The sequence below is a fragment of the Myotis myotis genome, unplaced genomic scaffold, assembly GCF_014108235.1.
Source record: "Myotis myotis isolate mMyoMyo1 unplaced genomic scaffold, mMyoMyo1.p scaffold_m19_p_12, whole genome shotgun sequence".
Taxonomy (NCBI): domain Eukaryota; kingdom Metazoa; phylum Chordata; class Mammalia; order Chiroptera; family Vespertilionidae; genus Myotis; species Myotis myotis.
This window is the reverse complement of record NW_023416316.1, coordinates 31,909,143-31,931,969: the sequence shown is the minus strand read 5'-3', so window position 1 is coordinate 31,931,969 and position 22,827 is coordinate 31,909,143. Positions and strand designations below refer to the sequence as shown.

At 39.6% G+C, this 22,827-nt stretch overlaps 1 protein-coding gene across 5 annotated transcripts in view; it reads right to left on the bottom strand.

Moving 5' to 3' along the window:
- KIF27 (kinesin family member 27) overlaps positions 1–22,827 on the bottom strand; it is a 74,860-nt gene that overhangs the window by 32,720 nt on the left and 19,313 nt on the right. For 4 of the 5 annotated variants that reach the window (XM_036330703.1, XM_036330705.1, XM_036330706.1 and 1 more), the window contains 6 exons: positions 16,083–16,286; positions 8,445–8,614; positions 7,893–7,996; positions 6,294–6,449; positions 3,502–3,707; positions 891–1,088 (listed from right to left, as the gene is read on the bottom strand). In XM_036330703.1, coding sequence (XP_036186596.1) covers positions 891–1,088; positions 3,502–3,707; positions 6,294–6,449; positions 7,893–7,996; positions 8,445–8,614; positions 16,083–16,286 — 1,038 coding nt within the window. The remainder of the gene's footprint in view (positions 1–890; positions 1,089–3,501; positions 3,708–6,293; positions 6,450–7,892; positions 7,997–8,444; positions 8,615–16,082; positions 16,287–22,827) is intronic. The other variant, XM_036330704.1, reaches the window with a different exon arrangement.

Sequence of the window (22,827 nt, the reverse complement as noted above, 5' to 3'; positions counted from 1 at the left end):
TGTATGGTATGTGAAGTATATCTCAATTAAAAAAAAGTCAGTAGCTTGGCTTAAATGCTTTTTAAGTTCACTTCCATCACTAAATTCTATCATTTTTTTAAGGTCTGAGAATGGATTATATTCCAAAATTAAATATCTAGGAAATCTCCAATTATGTTATAAGCTTTGGGTTTGGCTTAACATTTCAAGAGAACAGACTACTATACTATGTAGTGCTAGATAAGTGTTTGTTATTGCTATTATGATAGTGATCATCCTCCTCTTTCTTCAAAAGAGTCCTGTGAGGCAAGTATGATTAAGGCTATTATCGATATGAGTAAACAGACTCAGAGAGGGTAAATGATTTTCTCAATAAATGATCCAGCTAGGAACTGAGAGAGCTGGGATTTAAACCTATGCTAGCCTGGCTCCAGAGCCCAGGCTGACACTACACCACTAGTTCCTCCCCATCCCAATCCACTCTATAGAACTGCTGGACGTAGTACAGGTTTGATCACTCTTCTGCTCACTATGAGTGGAACGGTACCATTTTATCTTGTACTTTTTTCCATGCCACCACATGGACAATGCATTTCAAAGCACTTTGAAAATGGGAAAGCCTATTCAAATGTCAGATGTTATTTAGAAAGTTGGCTTTTTATGTTTTTGACAGTCGCAACTACAGTTAAGAAACTGCATCACTAAACATTCTTTTGTGAAGTCAAAGCCTTCAAGACAGTACTCAGAATTCAATAAATAGGCTTTACTATGTAGATGAACAAAGCTTTAAAGAGAATGAGGACAGCAGCCAAGGAGAGGCCAAGATGAGATACCTCACAAGTAAAATCAAGACCTTGGCTTCCTCAGCTCTGAGCCATTTCATATTTAGCAGGAAAGTATGACAATATTACTTTGATTTTTTGTTGATCCCGCTGAATTTCTGTATCCAGTTGCTTCCTTTTTTCATTTTCTTCTCGAAGTCTCTTTTGCAGCTGTATCTTTTGATATTTCATGTGATCTATACTCTGCTCTAATTCATTAGCACGTTTCTCATTTTGGATTGAAAGTGATGCCAACTTCTTACTATTTTGTTGCTTCTTCTGTAAGACCTAGGATCATATGGAATATTTCAAAATGAAAAATTGCATCTCTCATGAACTTCAAATAAACTTAAAACTTTTCATTCAATGGCAAGGATAGGCATTTTGCTTAGATATATATATATATATATATATATATATATATATATATATATATATATATATTTTTTTTTTTATAAATTCACAATTGTTTTTTACATTTTTACTTTTACAACTTGGAAACCACCATAATTTTCACTAGCTATACGTAAAGGATGATGAGGCTTCCTGGTGCCCACACCCACACAAAACAAAATTAATCTCTTTGCTTTTTATTAATGAGTACTAGAGGCCTGATGCACAAAATTCGTGCACAGGGGACGGGGAGGGGAGGGGTCCTCAGCCCGGACTGCACCCTCTCCAATCTGGGATCCCTCTAGCAATCTGGAACCACTGGCTCCTAACTGCTCACCTGCGTGCCTGCCTGATGCCCCTAACTGCTCCCCTGCTGGCCTGATGGTCCTAATTGCTCTCCCCTGCCGGCCTGATCCCCCTAACTGCCTAACTGTTCTCCCCTGCAAGCCTGATCCCCCTAACTGCCTATCTGCGCTCCCCTCCTTGCCTGATCACCCTAACTGCCTATCTGTTCTCCCCTCCTGGCTTGATCCCCTTAACTGCCTATCTGCTCTCCCTTCCACTCCACATGCAGACGTGCTGAGAGCTCTCCTCCACGGCCCCGCCCCCATCTGATTGGTTGTTATGTGATGGTGTCCTGGACAATTTGCATATTCATCTATTATTAGTATAGGTTGTAATTTAAAAATATTACATGTACATGGAAAAATTAAAATAATACAAAACTGAACTTATATTTAATTTTGAGAGTAATTGCAAAACTGCAGCAAAATGATGCTACTAGCATTTTAATGTCTTTTCCACATCACTATAAGTACTGAAAATCTTACTTAAAAGTGAGATAGGGCCCAGCCGGTGTTGCTCAGTGGTTGAGCATCAACCTATGCACCAAGAGGTTATTGGTTCAATTCCCAGTCAAGGCACATGCCCAGGTTGTGGGCTTGATCCCCCGTAGGGGGCATGCAGGAGGCAACCAGTCGATGTTTCTCTCTCACAGTAATGTTTCTCTCACTCTCACTTCCTCTAAGACATTTTTTAAAAACATTTTTTTTAAAAATATATTTTATTGATTTTTTACAGAGAGGAAGGGAGAGAGATAGAGAGTTAGAAACATCGATGAGAGAGAAACATCGATCAGCTGCCTCCCGCACATCCCCCACTGGGGATATGCCCGCAACCCAGGCACATGCCCCTGACCGGAACCGAACCTGGGACCCCTCAGTCCACAGGCCGACGCTCTATCCACTGAGCCAAACCGGTTTCGGCTTTTTAAAAACATTTTTTAAGTGAGAAAGGATATCACTATCTTTTGCATTTATTCCACAGACACTTAAAAGTGTACCAGTTAGCATCAAAATATTAATGTAGCATATAGCTATATATATATTTAATAACAAAGAATATAAATTTCAGGGTTTTTAATTTAAAAATTTTGTTTTATGAATTGAAATAACTTCATTATACAAAAACAAAAAAAAGTGGCATTTCAATATTTAAAATGGAATGTTAGAATACTGAAAGATGGTATTGTCATAACTATGTGACCCTGAAATAGTTATTTCACCTTTCTAAATCTCAGATTGATCATTTATAAAAGAGGGTAAAAAATACCCACTTCAATGGATTTAATCATGATTAAGTAATGCATACAAAACACCCAGTATGTATATGGCACCTTGTAGACACTTAACAACTGGTAACTACCATGCTCCTCCTAACCCCCTCCACCATCCTCATCATCTTCCTCATCCCCTTCTCCAACAGTTGTGCATAGATATGTCAAAGGCACAGAAATTTTTAAAACTGCATGTCCTTCCAAAAATGACATTATTTCCATGGTTATCTTTATTTCTTACCTTATGGTTTTTTAGAAAAGATTAAAATAATGTACTTCTTGAACGCAGAAATATATTACCCAGATCAAAATTATGTAAACCTACCAGAGCTCTGGAAAAGTTGCATTCCAGTTTTTCTTGCTGGTAAAAACTGAGTCCAGACCTAACTGGTTTGGCTCAGTAGATAGAGCGTCGGCCTGTGGACTGAAGGGTCTCAGGTTTGATTCCGGTCAAGGGCATGTACCTTGGTTGCGGGCACATCCCCAGTAGGAGGTGTGCAGGAGGCAGCTGATTGATGCTTCTCTCTCATGGATGTTTCTGACTCTCTCTCTCTCTCTCCCTTTCTCTCTGTAAAAAATCAATAAAATATGTATTTTTTAAAAACTGAGTCCTATTTCTTTCCTAACTAGGTACAAGAATCCTTAAAAGCAGAAAGCTTTAAATAGGTTTTCTCAATTACATTTTAAAATTACCTGGATTTTCAGCTTTGCGGCATCCATCTTTTTACGGAACTCCCTCTGTAATTTCACTTTCAAAGCAACATCAGACAGATCTTTGTTTTCCAGTTCCTGTAGCTGCTTTTCTGTCTCAATTAATTCCACTTTTGCCTGTTCTGCTTCGTGGGCAAGTTTTGTTACTTTCAGAGAATACTGTTTGCTTACAGACTTGGCATCATTACCTTCACCAAAATAATAATAATAATTATATATATTTTTTAAAACTAAGTAAAACATCAAAAACATAAAAATGCTCTATTCTTTTTTTTTTTTAATCCTCACCCAAGGATATTTTTTCCATTGCTTTTTAGAGAGAGTGGAACGGAGAGGGAGGGACAGAAACACTGGTGTGAGACACACACATTGATTGGTAGCCTCCCACATAATCCCACCAGGGCCCAGGAAGCCTGCAACAGAGGTATGTGCCCTTGACCAGAATCTAACTTGGGACCCTTCAGTCCCAACACTCTATCCGCTGGCCAAACCAGGTGGGGCAAAAAAAGCTCTACTCTCAAAATGCCAGCTGTCAGGGCACATGCCCGACTTGCAGGCTCGACCCCCTGTGTGACGCATGCGGGAGGCAGCCAATCAATGATCCTCTCTCATCACTGATGTTTCTATCACTCAATGCTTTTCTTATGAATATTTAGAACACAGAGAAAAACAGAGTAAGATATTTCTATATCTCTTTTCATTCTAAGCTCAGCTACTAAACCGAAAAACTTGGTTTTGAATAGTCAACTGTCCCTAAACTAGATTAGCAAACTCATGGCAGTGGGAAATAAGAGCCCAGAGGTCATGGCATGAAAAATTGCCAGAGAGAGTTTCACACACTATTATACTGAAAATCTCTTAATATTTTCATAAAAAGGAGTTCTTGAACTAAATGCACTGGCTCTGCAACTCTGTGATAATTTGACTAACTTTAAAATACATACAACTACTATATTTTAATGAATCTAAGGCCGCATAGAGTGTTCAACACACCATATTTTATGAACTAAGAAAAAAGGCACAGTGCCAATGAACCAATGACATGATAATATGTTAAGATGCCAATGATTATAACATACATCCTGATTTTAGAGATATTAAAATGTGAAAAATGTGTATTAGAATTGATGAAATACAGTAGAGTCACTGTTATTGCTGTCTGAAGTAGTTGCTATTCAGGAGAAATCTTCATTGAGGCACCTTTGAAAAGTAAGCACACATTGACCCTCTTGCTAGTCACCATCTCTACGGGTCCTTTGGAAAGCTCCAAACGGTCTGTGGTTATAATGAGTAAGAAGAGGACCTTCTCTGTGTAAGTTCAGGTATCCTCTATATCAGTGGTTCTCAACCTTCCTGATGCCGCGACCCTTTAATACAGTTAGTTCCTCATGTTGTGGTGACCCCCAACCATAAAATTATTTTCGTTGCTACTTCATAACTGTAATTTTGCTACTGTTATGAATCGTAATGTAAATATTTGATATGCAGGATGTATTTTCATTGTTACAAATTGAACATAAAGCATAGTGATTAATCACAAAAACAATATGTAATTATATATGTGTTTTCCGATGGTCTTAGGCAACCCTTGTGAAAGGGATCGCAACCCACAGGTTGAGAACCGCTGTTCTATATGAAGGCATCCAGGATGGGATACCCCATGGTGGGATAACCAGAAGGGTAAATATCCTCAACTTCCACAGGCAGTACCCTGAAATCTTGGGGATGGAGAAGCTATTTAAACCCCTAAATCAGTTCTTGCATACTCCTAAGAGAGTTTACTGGCAGTGATCCTGCCTGTGAGGAAGGAAGATGGTCAAACTCAATTAGACATTGGGAGACTGGAGCTGGGGTGATGCACAGCACACAGGTTGCCAGGAATAAGGAAGTAAATGCTTTGGGACAGGAGCAGGGTGAGGCGTTTAGAAAGGAGGACCGTCAGCCAGAAATCAAGTTTGCAGGAAAGAGGGGAAAGTAGGAAAACAGGCAGAGGAGTTGGGACCCATCATAATTCATGTAGTTTGGGTGTAAGTATACCCTGGGGCTTGAAGAAAAGGAGGATAATATTCCCTTCAGTTCCCCTAAATGTGACCGGAGTTGTTTTTCACTGGAATTGGGGAAAAGAAACGCTAGTGTCTCTTATTCCTCTAATTCTCAACTGAATTTCAAAGTAGTCAAGGCTCATACTTTGAGTATATTTGGGGGAGGGGAGGATGCAAAAAGCCTAACGTCGGTGAGGGTAAGGAGAAGGTGTGGCACATACATCCAACCTGGCAGAAATTTGAGACTAAAAGTAAGAGGTAAAAGCTTGGCTCGCTCAAGAGCACAGCTTTCAAGAATAACTCCTTATATCTTTAGAGAAATAATAATTAACTACATTTAAAATATTAAGTTTATGATTACTGTTAAAAATTAAATATCAAAAAAATAATTTAAAATAAAGTTATTAAAACAAGTTAGAAAAACATCCCAAACATATTTCCAAATGCCTAGTATAATGTTTTTTTGAAAGTGGCCAAAAAGTTAAGTGCCACAGAGTTTCAACACAGCACAGAAAGCACACCGGTTAGAAAAATTCATAGATGAATCCCAATATAACAAAGTTCTTTTAATAACTAACCTCCACATACTGCTTTCAAACACAGCTTGTTATACCAAATGCCAAGGTACAGTGAAGTGTCCTGAGCATCAAAAACTAAAGTAAATGTTACACATCAGAAACAATTTTAGAAGCTTTTCTTTCTTGTATTAGCTGGTTCATAGGCTACTATTACCTGTTTTCATTAATTCTTTAATCAGATCTTCCTTCATATTGATGTTAATTGTAAGTTCTCTTATTTTTTGTTTAGCTTCAGTAAGTATGAGTTCTGAATGCCTTAATTTTTGCAAATTCAACTCTTGACTCTCCTGAAGACATTCAATCTTTAAATCTTTAAAATAAAAGAAACAAAATTGGAAAATAAAACTATCTGCTTATAAAATATTCAACAGAAATGGAACTAAAAAGAAAAGTGAACACGAAAGGTGTCTAGAGGTAGCAGAGGAAGGGACAGAAACAGGTAAGGAAAACAAGGAAAAAATATCCAGAAATTGGGACTTTAGTTTTCTAGCTTACAGTAAGTCTTTATATATGCTTTAGTCATATCCCATAGGTTCTGATACAGTTTTTCATTGCCCTTAGATATTCTGCAATTTGAGTTTTTACTTGAGTTATTTAAGAAAGGTATAAAATCTCCAGGTGGGTATAGCGTTGAATTTTTCCTATTATTTTAGTCTTCTAGTAATAAAAGAATCTAGTCCACACCAGATTATTAGAGTGTGGGCCAGAACTGTTTTGTTCTTACTTACACTGGAACAACTATGTCACCATTTAAGATAAGTTCAGCTTATCTTTCTTTTTTTTAAAATATATTTTATTGATTTTCCACAGAGAGGAAGGGAGAGGGACAGAGAGCCAGAAACATCGATGAGAGAGAAACATCGATCAGTTGCCTCCCACACACTCCCCACTAGGGATGTGCCCGCAACCAAGGTACATGCCCTTGACCGGAACTGAACCCGGGACCCTTGAGTCCGCAGGCCGACAACGCTCTATCCACTGAGCCAAACCGGCCAGGGCTCAGCTTATCTTTCTTTTCACAGGGAGATTTCCTCAGTGAAGGAGCTAGTGGCAATTTGACTAGTACTTATCTATATTACTTACACATTTTTTAACTTATTTAAATTTTATTTGTGACATATAGGTAAGTTTTTGTTAAATATTATATGCATAGCCTCTTTAAAAAGACTATTTTCATAGTATAGGGCTTATTTATCATGTTATTTATATTCTCTATACTCTTACTTTTTGTGCTTTAACCACTCACAGGCCAATATAATCTAGTTAAAATTTCCTACTATAGTTTTTGGAACATAAACATTTTACACTGTTATGCATCAAATAATGTGTGTTCGAATATTATGAGCACCCGCAGACTATTTGGCTCCAATGCCAAGGGTACATCACTAATGGTAGGCATGTGTGTCAATGAAGCAGGAAAGCAGACACCTAGTAAATTACGTAAGATACATTTTAAAGCAGTCAAGAGTACAGTGCATAGCAACTTGGGCTTGAATATAAAATCCCTATTCTGAGAGATTTAGCCTGTAACTCTAGCCAAAATTGATTGATGGGAAAAAAATTTTATTAAGGAGTAAAAATGAAGGAAAAAATTAGAAGTAGAGCACAGAACATACAAAGTTCTACCAATGAGAAAAACACTCCTACCAAGTTCCCATCATTAAAAATTCCTAGATGCTTCTTAAATTATTGACTAAAGAAAAAGAGAAGTGTCTTATAAACACTAGATATAAATTACTTAAAATCTGTGTACCTTCATTCCCCAAACTTGACTTTTGTGTTTGATCATGAATATCATTCAATTCAACAAGGGAACAAACAGAGTCTGGCTTCTGAATCCATGAGTGATTTCTATGTCTAAAAAAACAAAGATCAGGATCAAAGGTAACTTGTCTGTTAGTGTTTGCTGTCCCCCAAAAGTGACTAGAATGTTAAAAGAATTATTAATTATATAAAATAAACAGAATTTTACTAATATTCCCATCCATGTTGGGCCTAGTGGGAAATTCATTATATTTGTTGCCACTGTAGCAGCAGAATCAGGAAATTCAAAAACATTCTCCCTGAAAATTAATATCCAATAAATATATAAGCTCTAAAAGCAAAATTATTTTTCAATTTAAGACTGATGACTGTTCAAACACTGGTTTCATAATTCATTAGTTGACAGCACATTTATCAAAAACTACCTACTGTTATTTCAATAGAAAAGATACATTTTAATAAAAAAATCCCTCCATCTGTATATATTTATTGCATCATAAAATTATAATATGTTTATTAAACCAGTATATATTTAACATACCTAATTTCAGATTTCTCTTGGCCTTCTGATTCTTCATCATCACTGTTATCAGAAAATTGGCAGTGGAGGACTTCATCTTGTTCTTCTATGTGACCCAGCAGGATTTGACTTCGTGTTCGAAATCCAGCAACTACTCGATCCAGAGAGTACACAGAAGGACTTGTGTAGACCTTACAAGTAATTCCCCCACCCAACAACAAAAAATCGTTTTTTAAATGTCTATTTTTATCTTATTACTCAAAATGTCTTAAGAGGTTATTAAATAAGTACTCTTAAAATATCCAATTGCTGAAAATATGCATTGCCCCCCCAAAAATATCAACTTTCATTTCACAATACTATTGTCATGAACACATACTTCTTTCAGAATCTACATAGCTCTTCCTCTTCTAAAAAGTTCTATCTTTAACTACAGCTTCATGGAAAATAGTATTCTTTTTAATACTATTTGGACTCATTTTTATGAAAGCAAAGACTAAAAAATCACAGCATAGGTACTCCCCAATGAGTGCAAAGCCCATACATAGTGCAATAGGAGGCAACTGTTTTAAACCCCATCAACCTTCCCAGTTCTGAACACTTGGAGAATTATGGTGTTGCGGCTCAGGGTCTGTATCCTCCTCCAATCCAAATCCACCAAATGAAGAAATCCAGAGCCATCGCCACTCCACTTGTAAGTCAAAATGTTCTCAATTTGGAAATCCAAATGTATTTATTCACACTTTACATGTGGTGGTTAGGCATAGCTGAGTTAGTACTCTAAGTGACATATTTACAATGTCTCATAGAATAATTAAATGTTCATGAGCTAACCTGAGAACTTTCTGTATTATAACATGCTTCTATTGACAATGAACCTTAACTTCTCAAAAAATGAGCTTGGAAAATAACAACAATGAATTAGAAATTGTCTTTACACTTTTATTCTAGTTTCTGTTTACCAAACATTTATTTTCACCACCTCTTTGTAACCAAATCTCAGAGTAATTTCTCAAAAAAGGTTAATAATAAAACCATACAGGATACATGCAATTTACTAACATAAATTATTATAAGTATTATAACATGAGGCTGTCAGTCAAGATGGAAGCAATACTCACCTCCTCCCACAATCACATCAAAATTACAATTAAACTACAGAACAACTAAATTAAAGAAGCTACATCAAGACTGCTAGAAAGGGTGGAGATGCATAATGGGCTGGTCCCATATCCACATATGGTGGATAAAAATTGGGAGGGATATCTTGGCTGTAGAGGTTTCCCCTAAGAAGCAAGGGGTCCCAGTCCTCCCATCCTAGGGTTCCATTCCAGGAAGAGAAGTCCCCATAACTTCTAGCTATAAAAACCAGCAGGTATTGAGGCTAAGTGAGATGAAGGGCTACTGGAGTCCCAAGCAGTTCCTCTTAAATAGACCACACAAAGACTCACTCATACTTATTCCCTCTGAGCTCAAGCCCTAGGGCAGCAGTTTGAAAGACACCAGAGATGTTACAGACAGGAACTGAATTGCCCAGCATCAGGATAAGATCTGCAAGGCAGCTTTTCCCAGACAGAGGTGCTGCCAGAAGCCACTGCTCTTTTGATAAGCCCCTTCCCCTGCAGAGCCCACAGTTGGGTGACATATCTGAGACTCCATCAACCTGGCTCACACTGTTTGCCCCACCTTGGTGATTCTCTGAGGACATGTCCACCCAATTTTCAGACCCACCCAAGCTGTTCCCAGTGGCTTTTCCATACAAATGGTCTGTCTTGGCTCATGTTTCAGATTTTCCTAAAATCTCTCAAACAAGCAGCATCTGGCCTCAGTAAGCCCTGTACCTCTCACTGGTTCCAGGCATGGCACTAGTAGAAGCTGGCCTTGGTTCACAGCATGGCCTTGCCTCGGCACCTCCAAGTCCAGCACAAGTAGCAGCCATTGGCAGATCACTTTGTAGCCAATGCCGAGTGGTCCCCGGCAGAACACAGGCAGCAGCTGACCTTGGCCTGCACTTCCCAGGAGTCCCCAGAGCCAGCACTCCCAGTGGACAGCTTCAGACCACATTGAAACACAACCACCCAACCACCTCCATAAGCAACACACTCAAGGGACAGACTCAGCGGACACCAGAGCCTTGCTGAAATAAGTTGTGCTCTATGGGGTGAGCCCCTGCACAGCTAATCCTCCACTGTGGTCAGAGGTCAGTGGTCACAGCCAGTCCTTGCAGCTCTCTGGCCTGGGGATAAATCCCTCCTAGTGATATACCAACAGCAATCAAGGCTCAACTACAAGAGGATATACACAGCCCATATGGGGGAGTGCACCTCAAGTGCCCAGCTTGAGTGATCAGGGAGGTTGTGCCATAGCACATCTAGTACATTAGGCCACTCTACCAAGCCTGGGAGGTATAGCAGCTCTACCTAATATATAGAAATACAGGGAGACTGCCAAAATGAGGAGACAAAGAAACATGTCCCAAATGAAAGAGAGAACAAAACTCCAGAAAAAGAACTAAACAAAATGGAGACAAACAACCTACTAGCTGCAGAGTACAAAACACTGGTTATAAGGATATTCAATTAACTTAGCAGAGAGTAGATGAACTTAGTGAGAACTTCAGCAAAGATATAGGAAACAGAAAGTAGAACAAGAAACCATAAAAAAGAACCAGTCAGAAATGAAGACTACATTAACTTAAATGAAGAATATATTATAGGGAATCAACAGTGGAGTAGATGAAGCAGAGGATCAAATCAGAGATTTGGAAGGAAGCAGAAAACACCCAAGCAGAACAGCAAAAAGAAAAAAAGAATCCAAAAAACGAGTATAGTCTAAGGAGCCTCTAGGACAACTTCATGTACTAGTATATCAACACTCACATCATTGGGGTGACAGAAGGAGAAGAGTGTGTGCAAGGAATTGAAAGCCTATGTAAAAAAAATAATGAAGGAAAAAAGGCATACAAGTCCAGAAAACACAGAGAGTCCCAAACAAGATGAACCCAAAGAGGCCTACACCAAACCTATATAATAAAGAGGTAATATGCAAATTGACCACCACACCCTCATACAAGATGGCCGCCCCATGTGATCACAAGATGGCCGGCAGGGGAGGGTAGTTGTGGGTGATCAGGCAAGCAGGGAAGGCAGTTGGCGATGAACAGGCCAGCAGGGGAGGGCAGTTGGGGATGATTGTGCCAGCAGGGGAGCAGTTAGGCATTGATTAGGCAGGCAGGGGAGTGGTTAGGGCAGAGGTGGGCAAACTTTTTGACTCGAGGGCCACAATGGGTTCTTAAACTGGACCGGAGGGCCGGAACAAAAGCATGGATGGAGTGTTTGTGTGAACTAATATAAATTCAAAGTAAACATCATTACATAAAAGGGTATGGTCTTTTTTTTTTTTTTAGTTTTATTCATTTCAAACCAGTCGGATCCGGCCCACGGGCCGTAGTTTGCCCACAGCTGGGTTAGGGGGTGATTAGGCAGGCAGGCAGGCAAGCAGTTAGGAGCCAGCAGTCCCAGATTGTGAGAGGGATGTCTGACTGCCAGTTTAGGTCCGATCCCACAGGGGACTCAGATTAGAGAGGGTGCAGGCTGGGCTGAGGGACAACCCCCACCCTGTGCACAAATTTTGTGCATTAGGCCTCTAGTATACATTATAATTAAAATGCAGCCAAAACCGGTTTGGCTCAGTGGATAGAGCGTCGGCCTGTGGACTCAAGGGTCCCAGGTTCGATTCCAGTCAAGGGCATGTACCTGGGTTGCAGGCACATCCCCAGTGGGGGATGTGCAGGAGGCTGCTGATCGATGTTTCTCTCTCATCGATGTTTCTGGTTCTCTATCTCTCTCCCTTCCTCTCTGTAAAGAATCAATAAAATATAAAAATAAAATAAAATAAAATGCAAAATGTTAAATAAAAGAGAAAATATTAAAAGCAGCAAGAGAAAAGCTGTTAGTTACCTTCAAGGGAGCTCCCATAAGACTGTCAGTTGATATCTCAAAAAAAACTTTGTAGGCCTGAAGGGATTGGCAAGAAATATTCAAAGTGATAAAAAGCAAGGACCTACAACCAAGATTACTCTACCCAACAAAGCTATCATTTAGAATCAAAGGACAGATAGAGCTTTCCAGACAAGGAAAAACTAAAGGAGATCACCACCACCAAACCAATATAATATGAAATGTTAAAGGGTCGTCTTTAAGAGGAAGGAGAGAAAAAGATTAAAACAAAAAACAGCAGCCGAAACCGGTTTGGCTCAGTGGATAGAGCGTCGGCCTGCGGACTGAAGGGTCCCGGGTTCGATTCCGGTCAAGGGCATGTACCTGGGTTGCGGGCATATCCCCAGTGGGAGATGTGCAGGAGGCAGCTGATCAATGTTTCTCTCTCATCGATGTTTCTAACTCTCTATCTCTCTCCCTTCCTCTCTGTAAAAAATCAATAAAATATATTTAAAAAAAAAAACAGCAAAGCACAGGCTCCTAGTCCTGGAGTAAAAGTCATATTGCTACCTGCTTTATTCTCTTTTCCTGAGCCCATATCATCTATCAACCTCCCCAGGGAATTTAGAAACTTTAAACTTTTTAGGTTAAAAAGATAATGTGCCTCGAACATTGTTAAATAACACTATAATGTGAACATTGTTAGTTGGGCTCTCAAGAACAGGCTCTGCCCTGGAGGACCATTGATATAACAGAGAGCCCTAAAGGCCGATTAGAAGGAAAATCATTCCTAAGAATTAGCTCATTTGGGGAAAGAAAGGCCTACAAAGCTGGTGACATGAGAGATTATATCATAGTAAGATTGAAAAGGGGTTATGCACAGAAATTTTGTGACTCAAAAAAATGTAATTTGGCCTGTCTGTGTAGCTCAGTTGGTTAGAGCATCAACCTGATATACCAAGGTTATGGTTCTGTCCCTAGTCAAGAAACAGACAAGAATCAACCAATGATGCATAAATAAGTGGAACGACAAACTGGTATTCCTTTCTCTCTCTCCCTTCTCTCTCTCTCTAAAATCAATAAAATAATAAGTTTTTAAATGTAATGCCTCCTTGGGAAAAAAAAGATTTTACAATTTTACAAGTATTCTACTTTTGTGAATCAGGATATTCCAGAAGGTTTTTAAATATATCTCTTAAGGATATTTCAGTTGGTTTTCTTAGTATACAATTATGTCAATAATCAATGAATTATGGTAGGTTTTCATCAGCATTGGCGGTATTATACTAAACCTAAATAATGACTGGGACCGCCTTTGTAATTTTTTTCTTTCCAAAGTGCCTTTTTAGTATGTACAGCATTGGCTTTTGCTTTTAATTATATCATATTTCAATGTTTAAAAAGTTAGAAATCTCTATTATATTTTAGGTTTAAATCAAGATTCAATTTCGCATTTCATCAGATCAATTTTTGGTATCTACTGAGACAAATGAGTTTTTCTTCTTTTTTTCATATTACATTATAGTACACAATATTAGTACTTTTTCTTTTATTTACCTATATACTATTTGCAAAGATATGTGTACCCCTAGCCTGATTGGTGTGGCTCAATGGTTGAGCATCGACCCATAAACCAAGAGGTCACTGGTTTAATTCCCAATCAGGGCACATGCAGAAGGCAGCCAATCAATGTCACTCTCTCACCGATGTTTCTACCTCTGTATCCCTCTTCTCTTCCTCTCTCTCTAAAATCCATAAAAATATATTTTAAAAATAAATAAAATAAAAAACAGAGACCAAGAGAGGGAGAGAATAAGTATGTGCAACTTTTGTAATACGAAAAAACCCCAAATGTTATATGGAACCAGAAATACTTTCACACAACTAGCCAATATAAAAAACAGAAAATTAAATATAGATGACTTGATATGTAAGTATTAAACTAAAAATACAGACAACATGAATTATGTGAAGAATTTATCTTTCTTCCTAAACGTTCCATAAAAAGGTACCATATATTCAACCATAAGAAAAATGTCAATGATCCTACAAAGTAAAACTGAAATTAATAATAACGATGATTTCATTTTTTAATTCAATCACTTAAGATTGAAAACCACAGAGAATAACATCTGTCTTTCTTAATCACTCTGAGGTACTGAATCTGGACCATAGTAAAGGCACTCCATGGACATCTATTGAGGACACAATGTACTAGGCAATTTCAGAGTCATCATCTCATTTAAATCCTCCATACACACCCATGTTTCCCGCATTCTGACATATAAGGAACCTGGGGCTCCCACAGGTTTAGTCATATGCAGGCCTATGCAATAGAGCCGGTGTTCACCCCACGCCTGCCTGATTGCAAAGTCTATGACACCTAGCATATTTCTTATCCCTTTGACTATAACCATCACATAGATCTCAAACAAATCATCTCCACAAAATTAACAGAAGCCAAATTCATGAGTCTGCTAGTCTTTTCCATGTAGAGATAACTTGATGATTTTTTTTTTAAATATATTTTATTGATTTTTTACAGAGAGGAAGGGAGAGAGATAGAGAGTTAGAAACATCGATGAGAGAGGAACATCGATCAGCTGCCTCCTGCACATCTCCCACTGGGGATGTGCCCGCAACCCAGGTACATGCCCTTGACCGGAATCGAACCCGGAACCCTTCAGTCCGCAGGCCGACGCTCTATCCACTGAGCCAAACCGGTTTCGGCAACTTGATGATTTTTTAAGAGAAATGTCTGTGCATATCTTTACTACACACATGTTCACAAGTAAATAAAAAACCAAAAGTTGCCGAAACCGGTTTGGCTCAGTGGATAGAGCATCGGCTTGCGGACTGAAAGGTCCCAGGTTCGATTCCGGTCAAGGGCATGTACCTGGGTTGCGGGCACATCCCCAGTAGGAGATGTGTAGGAGGCAGCTGATCGATGTTTCACTCTCATCGATGTTTCTAACTCTCTATCTCTCTCCCTTCCTCTCTGTAAAAAATCAATAAAATATATTTTTAAAAAAAAAAAACAACAAAAAAAACAAAACAAAAAGTTCAGCCCAGCTGATGTTGCTCTGTGGTTGAGCATTGACCTATGAACCAGGAGGTCACAGTTTGATTCCCGATCAAGGCATATGCCCAGGTTGTGGGCTTGATCCCCAGTAGGAGACAGCCAATCAGTGATTTTCTCTCATCATTGATGTTTCTATCTCTCTCTCCCTCTCTTTTCCTCTCTGAAATTAAAAAATATGTATATTAAAAGAAAAGTTCATACAGATCTTTATATAATCTTGAAGTGTCAGCTTGGCAAGACTGAGTAATACATAAACGTCATTTGGAAAATAGTAAGACAAACCAATTAAGTAAAAATAAATACCCTCCAACCTCATCTCAACTTGGTGTGGTTAAAGAAAGAAAAAAAATTCATGAAGATATCAGACTTATTAATCATGACTAAAAATATGATGGCAAAGGATAGCTTTTTCTCCTTGATGTAGATATTACCTTCACCTATTCCTTCTAAATATAACTATACATTCTACCATTTATTGTTTTTTTATTAAAAAGCATTACGATTAAAAGAGAACACACAAAAATCCATAAAATCAAACAGAAACCAAACTACGTGCTGAGACTGTACAAATATACTGTGATATTTTATTACATATAATATTTTAATATCTTAAATATGAGATTAATGTTTTGACGTTACCTTCCTGGCATCTGATCTTTCTGGGATATAAATATAACGTCCCAAACGAGCATCAAACGGTACAGTATATGGTCTCTTTTCTGGTATCCTGGCATCTGGCCCATCTCCACAAATTTCCTTAGCTGAAGAAGTCATTGACAGGGTAAGTTTTGTTGGTTCTCCACTCAGTTGATCCAGAAGTTGTTGTTCTATTATTTTTTCATTCTTTGTAGAAGATGAGAATTTAAAAAATAGACATCCAAAGAGATGAGAATTTTAAAAATAGAGATCCTCAGTATGTGTATAAATAATGATAAAAAATGAATTGTACATTGACCAAAATCACAACTACAAATCACAATTACCTTAACAGTACAGTAAAACCTCATTTATTCAAAGACTAGCCTCTGGTGTTCACAAGGATCAAGTACTGTTCTGATTGGTAAACACTTTTGAATAGTAAGCAGCAACAAACACAGCAAAGATTTAAACACTCAAAAAATAAAAATAAAAGGCCCTATACACTGTGTTTGGTTGGTTTGGCAACCAGAACCACTCTGATTAGCTTATCTTTATAAAAATTTGGGCTTTCTGAGTGGAATCAAGAAGTATCAAGAGACGAGAAAGTTGAAAAAAGCTACAAATAGCAGAGGTGGCAGCAAAAGAGACAGCAGGTGCAGTGAAGTGAAAGCCTTTACTCAGTGAGGAAAAAGAAAGCCAAAGCACAAAGAGATAAAGGTAGACAAACAATAGTTATTCACACTTAGGTACATAGTAGACTTTTCTCAAAAATGAAAACTATCATTTTCAAGGGAAATAATTAATAGTATTTGTTATAAATTCTAAAACTTGGGTTTCATACAAAAAATTAGAATTTTGGAAAACATTTCTGCTATTGTGAGCATGAGGACAGCTTCTAATACTTAAAGACTGTTGAGAACAGTGGTGATAGTAATGAATATGATTTTTTGATATTGTATAATGAAATGTGTCAACATCTGGAAGGTCTGCATAACTTAGTAAATAAATATTTTCCAAATGACCAATGCATGATGATTCAAAAATCAGATGTGGATAAAAGATCCATTCAAAGTATAAGATAGGAAGGGACCAATGACTTTTAATGTATAGATCTTTTTTTTTCTTTATTAAGGTATTACATGTGTCCTTATCCCCCCCCCACCCCCCTGCATTCCCCCCCACACACTTATGCCCTCAACCCCCTGGTGTCTGTGTCCACTGGTTAGGCTTATATGAATGTATACAAGTCCTTTGGTTGATCTCTCCCCTTTACCTCAACCCTCCCCTACCTTCCCTCTGAGGTTTGAGCATCTGATCGATGCTTCTCTGTCTCTGGATCTGTTTTTGTTCATCAGTTTATGTTGTTTATTATATTCCACAAATGAGTGAGATCATGTGCTATTTATCTTTCTCTGACTGGCTTATTTTGCTTAGCATAATGCTCTCCAGGACCATCCATGCTGATGCAAATGGTAGGAGTTCCTTCCTTTTTACAGCAGCGTAGTATTCCATTGTGTAGATGTGCCATAATTTTTAATCCACTCATCTGTTGATGAGCACTTAGGCTGTTTCCAAATCTTAGCTATTGTAAATTGTGCTGCTATGAACATAGGGGTGCATATATCCTTTCTGATTGGTGTTTCTAGTTTCTTGGGATATATCCCTAGAAGTGGGATCACTGGGTCAAATGGGAGTTCCATTTTTAGTTTTTTGAGGAAACTCCATACTGTTCTCCACAGTGGCTGCACCAGTCTGCATTCTCACCAGCAGCGCACGAAGGTTCCTTTTTCTCCACATCCTTGCCAAGCACTTGTCGTTTGTTGATTTGTTGATGATAGCCATTCTGACAGGTGTGAGATGGTATTGCATTGTCATTTTGCTTTGCATCTCTCTGATGATTAGTGACTTTGAGCATGTTTGCATGTCTCTTGGCCTTCCTTCTGTCTTCTTTCAAAAAGTATTTAGGTCCATTGCCAATTTTTTGATTGGGTTGTCTTCCTTTTGTTAAATTGTACGAGTTCCCTGTAAATGTTGGAGATTAAACCCTTATCAGAGATAACATTGGCAAATATGTTCTCCCATGCAGTGGGCTTTCTTGTCGTTTTGTTGATGGTTTCTTTCACTGTGCAGCTTTTTATTTTGATGTAGTCCCATTGTTTATTTTCCCTTTAGTTTCCATTGCCTTAGGAGCTGTATAGGTGAAGAAATTGCTTCAGCATATGTCTGAGATTTTGCTGCCTGTGGATTCCTCTATGTTTAAGTCCATTATCCATTTTGAGTTTCTTTTTGAGTATGGTATAAGTTGGTGATCTAGTTTCATTTTTTTTTTTGCATGTATCTGTCCAATTTTTCCAACACCATTTATTGAAGAGACTGTCTTGACTCCATTGTATGTTCTTGCCTCCTTTGTCAAATATTAATTGAGCATAGTGCTTTGGGTTGATTTCTGGGTTTTCTATTCTATTCCATTGATCTATAATGACTGTGTTCTTGTGCCAGTACCAGGCAGTTTTCATAACAGTGGCTTTGTAATATAGCTCGATATCTGGTATTGAGATCCCTCCTACTTTGTTCTTCTTTCTCATGATTGCTGCAGCTATTTGGAGAGGGTCATGTTTTCTTATCCACTCAGCCACTCTATGTCTTTGGATTGGAACATTTAGTCTGTTTACGTTTAAAGTTATTATTGATAGGCACTTGTTTGAAGCTATTTTTATTTTTTGTGCCTGTGTTCCTTCTCCCCTTTTTATTTCTTCTTTCTACAGCAGTCCCTTTAGCATTTCTTGCATTGCTGGCTTGGTGGTGATAAACTCCCTTAGCTTTTTTTTATCTGTGAAGCTCCTTATTGCCCCTTCAATTTTTAAAAAAAATGTATTTTATTGATTTTTTAACAGCGAGGAAGGAGAGAGATAGAAAGTTAGAAACATTGATGGGAGAGAAACATCGATCAGCTGCCTCCCGCACACCCCCCACTGGGGATGTGCCCGCAACCGAGGCACATGCCCTTGACCGGAATCAAACCCGGGACCCTTCAGTCCGCAGGCTGACGCTCTATCCACTGAGCCAAACCGGTCAGGGCTCCCCTTCAATTTTGAATGCTAGCTTTGCTGGATAGAGTATTCTTGGATTCAGTCCCTTGCTTTGCATCACTTTGTATACTTCCTTTCATTCCTTTCTGGCCTGATGTGTTGAGAAATCATTTGATAATCTAATGGGAGATCCCTTGTAAGTAACTTCCTATCTCTCTCTTGCAGCCTTTAAGGTTCTCTTTGTCCTTAACAATAGCCACTGTAACTACAACGTACCTTGGTGTGGGTCTTTTGGAGTTCATCTTATTTGGGACTATCTGTGCTTGTGTAATTTTTTTCTTCCCCAAATCAGAGAAGTTTTCTGACATTATTTCTTCAAATAGGTTTTCTAACCCTTACTCCTCTTCTTGTCTTTCTGGCACCCCTATTATACATATGTTGCTCTGTTTCATGTTGTCCCAAAGCTCCCTTAGGCTCTCCTCCTGCCTTTGGTTTTTTTTCTCCAATTGCAGTTCAGATTGGGTGCATTTTGCTTCCCTGCCTTATAATTCACTAATTCGGTCCTCCGCTTCTTCTAGTCTACTGTTGAAAGCTTCTGTGGAGGTTTTTATTGTAGCTATAGCACTCTTTATTTCTTCCTGATTCTTACATAGGTTGTTGATTTTTTCATCCATCCAGTTTATGAATTGCATGACCCTTATTCTGAATTCTTTTTCTGACAAATTGCATGCCTTGGTTTTATTTAATTCATTTTCTGGTCATTCCTCCTTTTGTTTCCTTTGGGGTTTCTTTGTCTCCCCATTTTTGCTGTCTCTTTCTGGCCCTGGGCTACCTGCTTGGTGTTCAAGGGGTTGAGGCCCCTTGCAGTCCAATGGTCATGGACTCACTAGCACCAGGGACTGCGTCTCCCTTGAGTTTCACACCTTTTTTGTCTCTGCTCTGAGTTGTATCCCCTTCTCCCACAATTCTGGTCCCTCAATTATCCATTTCTCGGGGTTGGTGGGGGCCGGTGCATAGCACCCCTAGTGTGCAACTCTCTGTGAGAGCCCAGAGCCCTCTGGCATGCAGTACGCTGTGCTCCTCCAGCCGCTAAGGCAAGATGCTACCCTAGGTCCCTCTGGCAGTGCACTTGCAGCTTTGACGTGTGACCTGTGAGTTGGCGCACCAGGTCGCGCCAGCAGCTTTGACCTGGGCTGTGGGTAGGGCATGCAGAGATGACAGCTCTGTCTGTGCTGGGGGCGGGGTGTGCACTAGCCGAAGGCTCTGTCTGTGCTGGTGACAGAGCACCCACCGGCTCAAGGTTCTGTCTCAGCCAGATGCTAGCCCATTCTGGGCTGCAGCTCTGTCTGTGCCAGAGTGGGGCATGACCCAGCCAAAGGGTCTGTCTGTGCTGGTGGTGGAGCTGCTCTGTCTTTGTCGGGGTGCAGGGCACTTGCCCTTGAGGTTTCTGTCTACCAACGGAGCACACTCAGTCTATGCCAGGCTGTGGGTGCTTGCCCTGAAGGGCTCTTCCTATGCTAGTGGCTGGGCGAACTCAGTCTGTGCCAGAGGTGGGATGCTCACCCTCCAAGGGCTCTGCCTAAGCTGGAGGCAGAGGGCAAAGCTGGTGGCAGAGTGCACTCAGGCTGTGCCAAGAGGCAGGGCGCTTGCCCTTCGCAGGCTTTGCCTAAGTTGGTGGTGAAGTGCAAAGGTGGTGGCCGAGCATACTCCATCTGTGCAAGGGGCGGGGCCCTCACCCTCTGAGAGCTCTGCCTGGGCTGGCAGCAGAGTGTGCGCTGTCTGTCTAAGGGGCTGGGCACTTGCTCTGCTAGAGCTCTGCCTAAGTTGAAAGCAGAGCACAAAGCTGGCGGCATTGCACACTCAGGCTGTGCCAGAGGCAGGGGGCTGGCCCTGTGCAGACTTTGCCTAAGTTGGCAGCGAGTGCAAAACTGGGGGTGGAGCGTGGTCAGTCTGCACAAGGGGCGGGGCCCTCACCCTGTGCCCTGTGAGGGCTCTATGCTGGCCGTGGAGCTCAGTGTCAGGGGAGGGATGCTCACCTGGCTAGGGTTCCGTCTGGGCAGGAGTATAGGACACACTGGGCTGAGGTTCTGTATTGGTATCAGGGATGGAGCGGGGAGTGGGGTCCCATAGCTTGCACTCACAGCTCGAGGACCTGAAGCGTGGGATCCTGGGATGCTGGGTTTGGGCTCTGGTTAAGAGGCTCAGCTCCTCCGGAGGTCTGTCTGATGTGCTCCCACTGAAGTCATCTGGGACCCACGTCGCGGTACCGCGTTGCTCACTGCTTGGGCACGGTGGTGGTTCCACGTGGGTTAGAGCTGGCAAGCGGCTCCCTGGCCAGGTCCGGGGGTGCTGCCCGAGGTCAGTCGGGATGTTGGTGGGGCAGCACTCCTGGCCTCCTTCGCTCCCCTCTACAAGATGGCGTGCTTTCCGCACCAAAGCCAAACCGGCGTGGGGTGCCCATGGCGAGCCCAATCTGCCAGTCCCAGGTATTCCTGAGATATCTATCTGTCCCTCACTCACCCACGCACCCACCACCCACTTCCACACACGTTCCTCTCGCTTCTTTACTCTGTCACACTCTCCCTCTCCCTGCTGTCCTGTCGGCCACCATCTTCTGAATTCTAATGTATAGATTTTAATGTGACAAAATAGTTTCAAATCCGACATTGCAAGTAATCTTTAGAAAATTTCTACTTGTTGAGTTTGAGTGTGATTTCAAAGAAGAATATCCACAATTATCTAAAAAAGGCATTAAATATTCTCTTTCTAATTAAAAATCTCTATGATGCTGGATTTTCTTCATATATTTCAACTAAAACAACATATTGTGACAAACTGAATGCTGAAGCAGATATGAAAATTTACCTGTCTTCTATTAAGCCAGATATTAAAGAGATGTGCAAAAATGTAAAACAATTTCACTTATTTTTTGGTTTCTGGAAATATTATTTGTTCATGAAAAATAGTCTATATATTACCATATAATTAGATTAGTATTGTTATTTTTAATAAATTAATAATTAAATTTCTTGTTTTAATTCTAATATGGTAAATATCTATAGATACACTGAGCCTGTATAGCTCAGTTGGTTGGAGCATTATCCCATGCACCAGACGGTCATGGGTTCAATTCCCACTCAGGGCACATACCTAGGTTGCGGGTTCAATTCCAGTCGGGGGTGTATAGGAGGCAACTAATCAATGTATCTCTTTCATCAATGTTTCTATCTCTCTTTCTCTATCTCTCTCAAATCAATAAAAAATAATAATAAAAAAGAAAGCTGAGAACAAAATTTCAATGACTGCAATAACAAAGAATATGCAACTGGCTTTTCCCTAATACATATAAAAAGGTATTGAGGAAAGATTTCTAACTAGACAGCTATGTTTTAAATTATTTTTACATTTTAACTATGTTTTCCTACTTTAAAAATCTGGCAGAACATCTCTTTGCCCACTAAATTGCAAACTCCACATAAGCAGAACTAGGTATGTCTTGCTATTTACTACCTTTCCTGTGACACATAATCTTCACTCAATAAATGTTTTTTGAATGAAAAGTGGGGAAATGTAATTCTAAACTCAATGTATGTAAATGCAATACATATAATGCATACATGTACATATCTACATTTCTTAAATATTACCAAATATGATGATTTTGCTTCTTTAAAAAAAATCAGTACTCCAAATTCAAGGGATGAAGTATTTTTTCT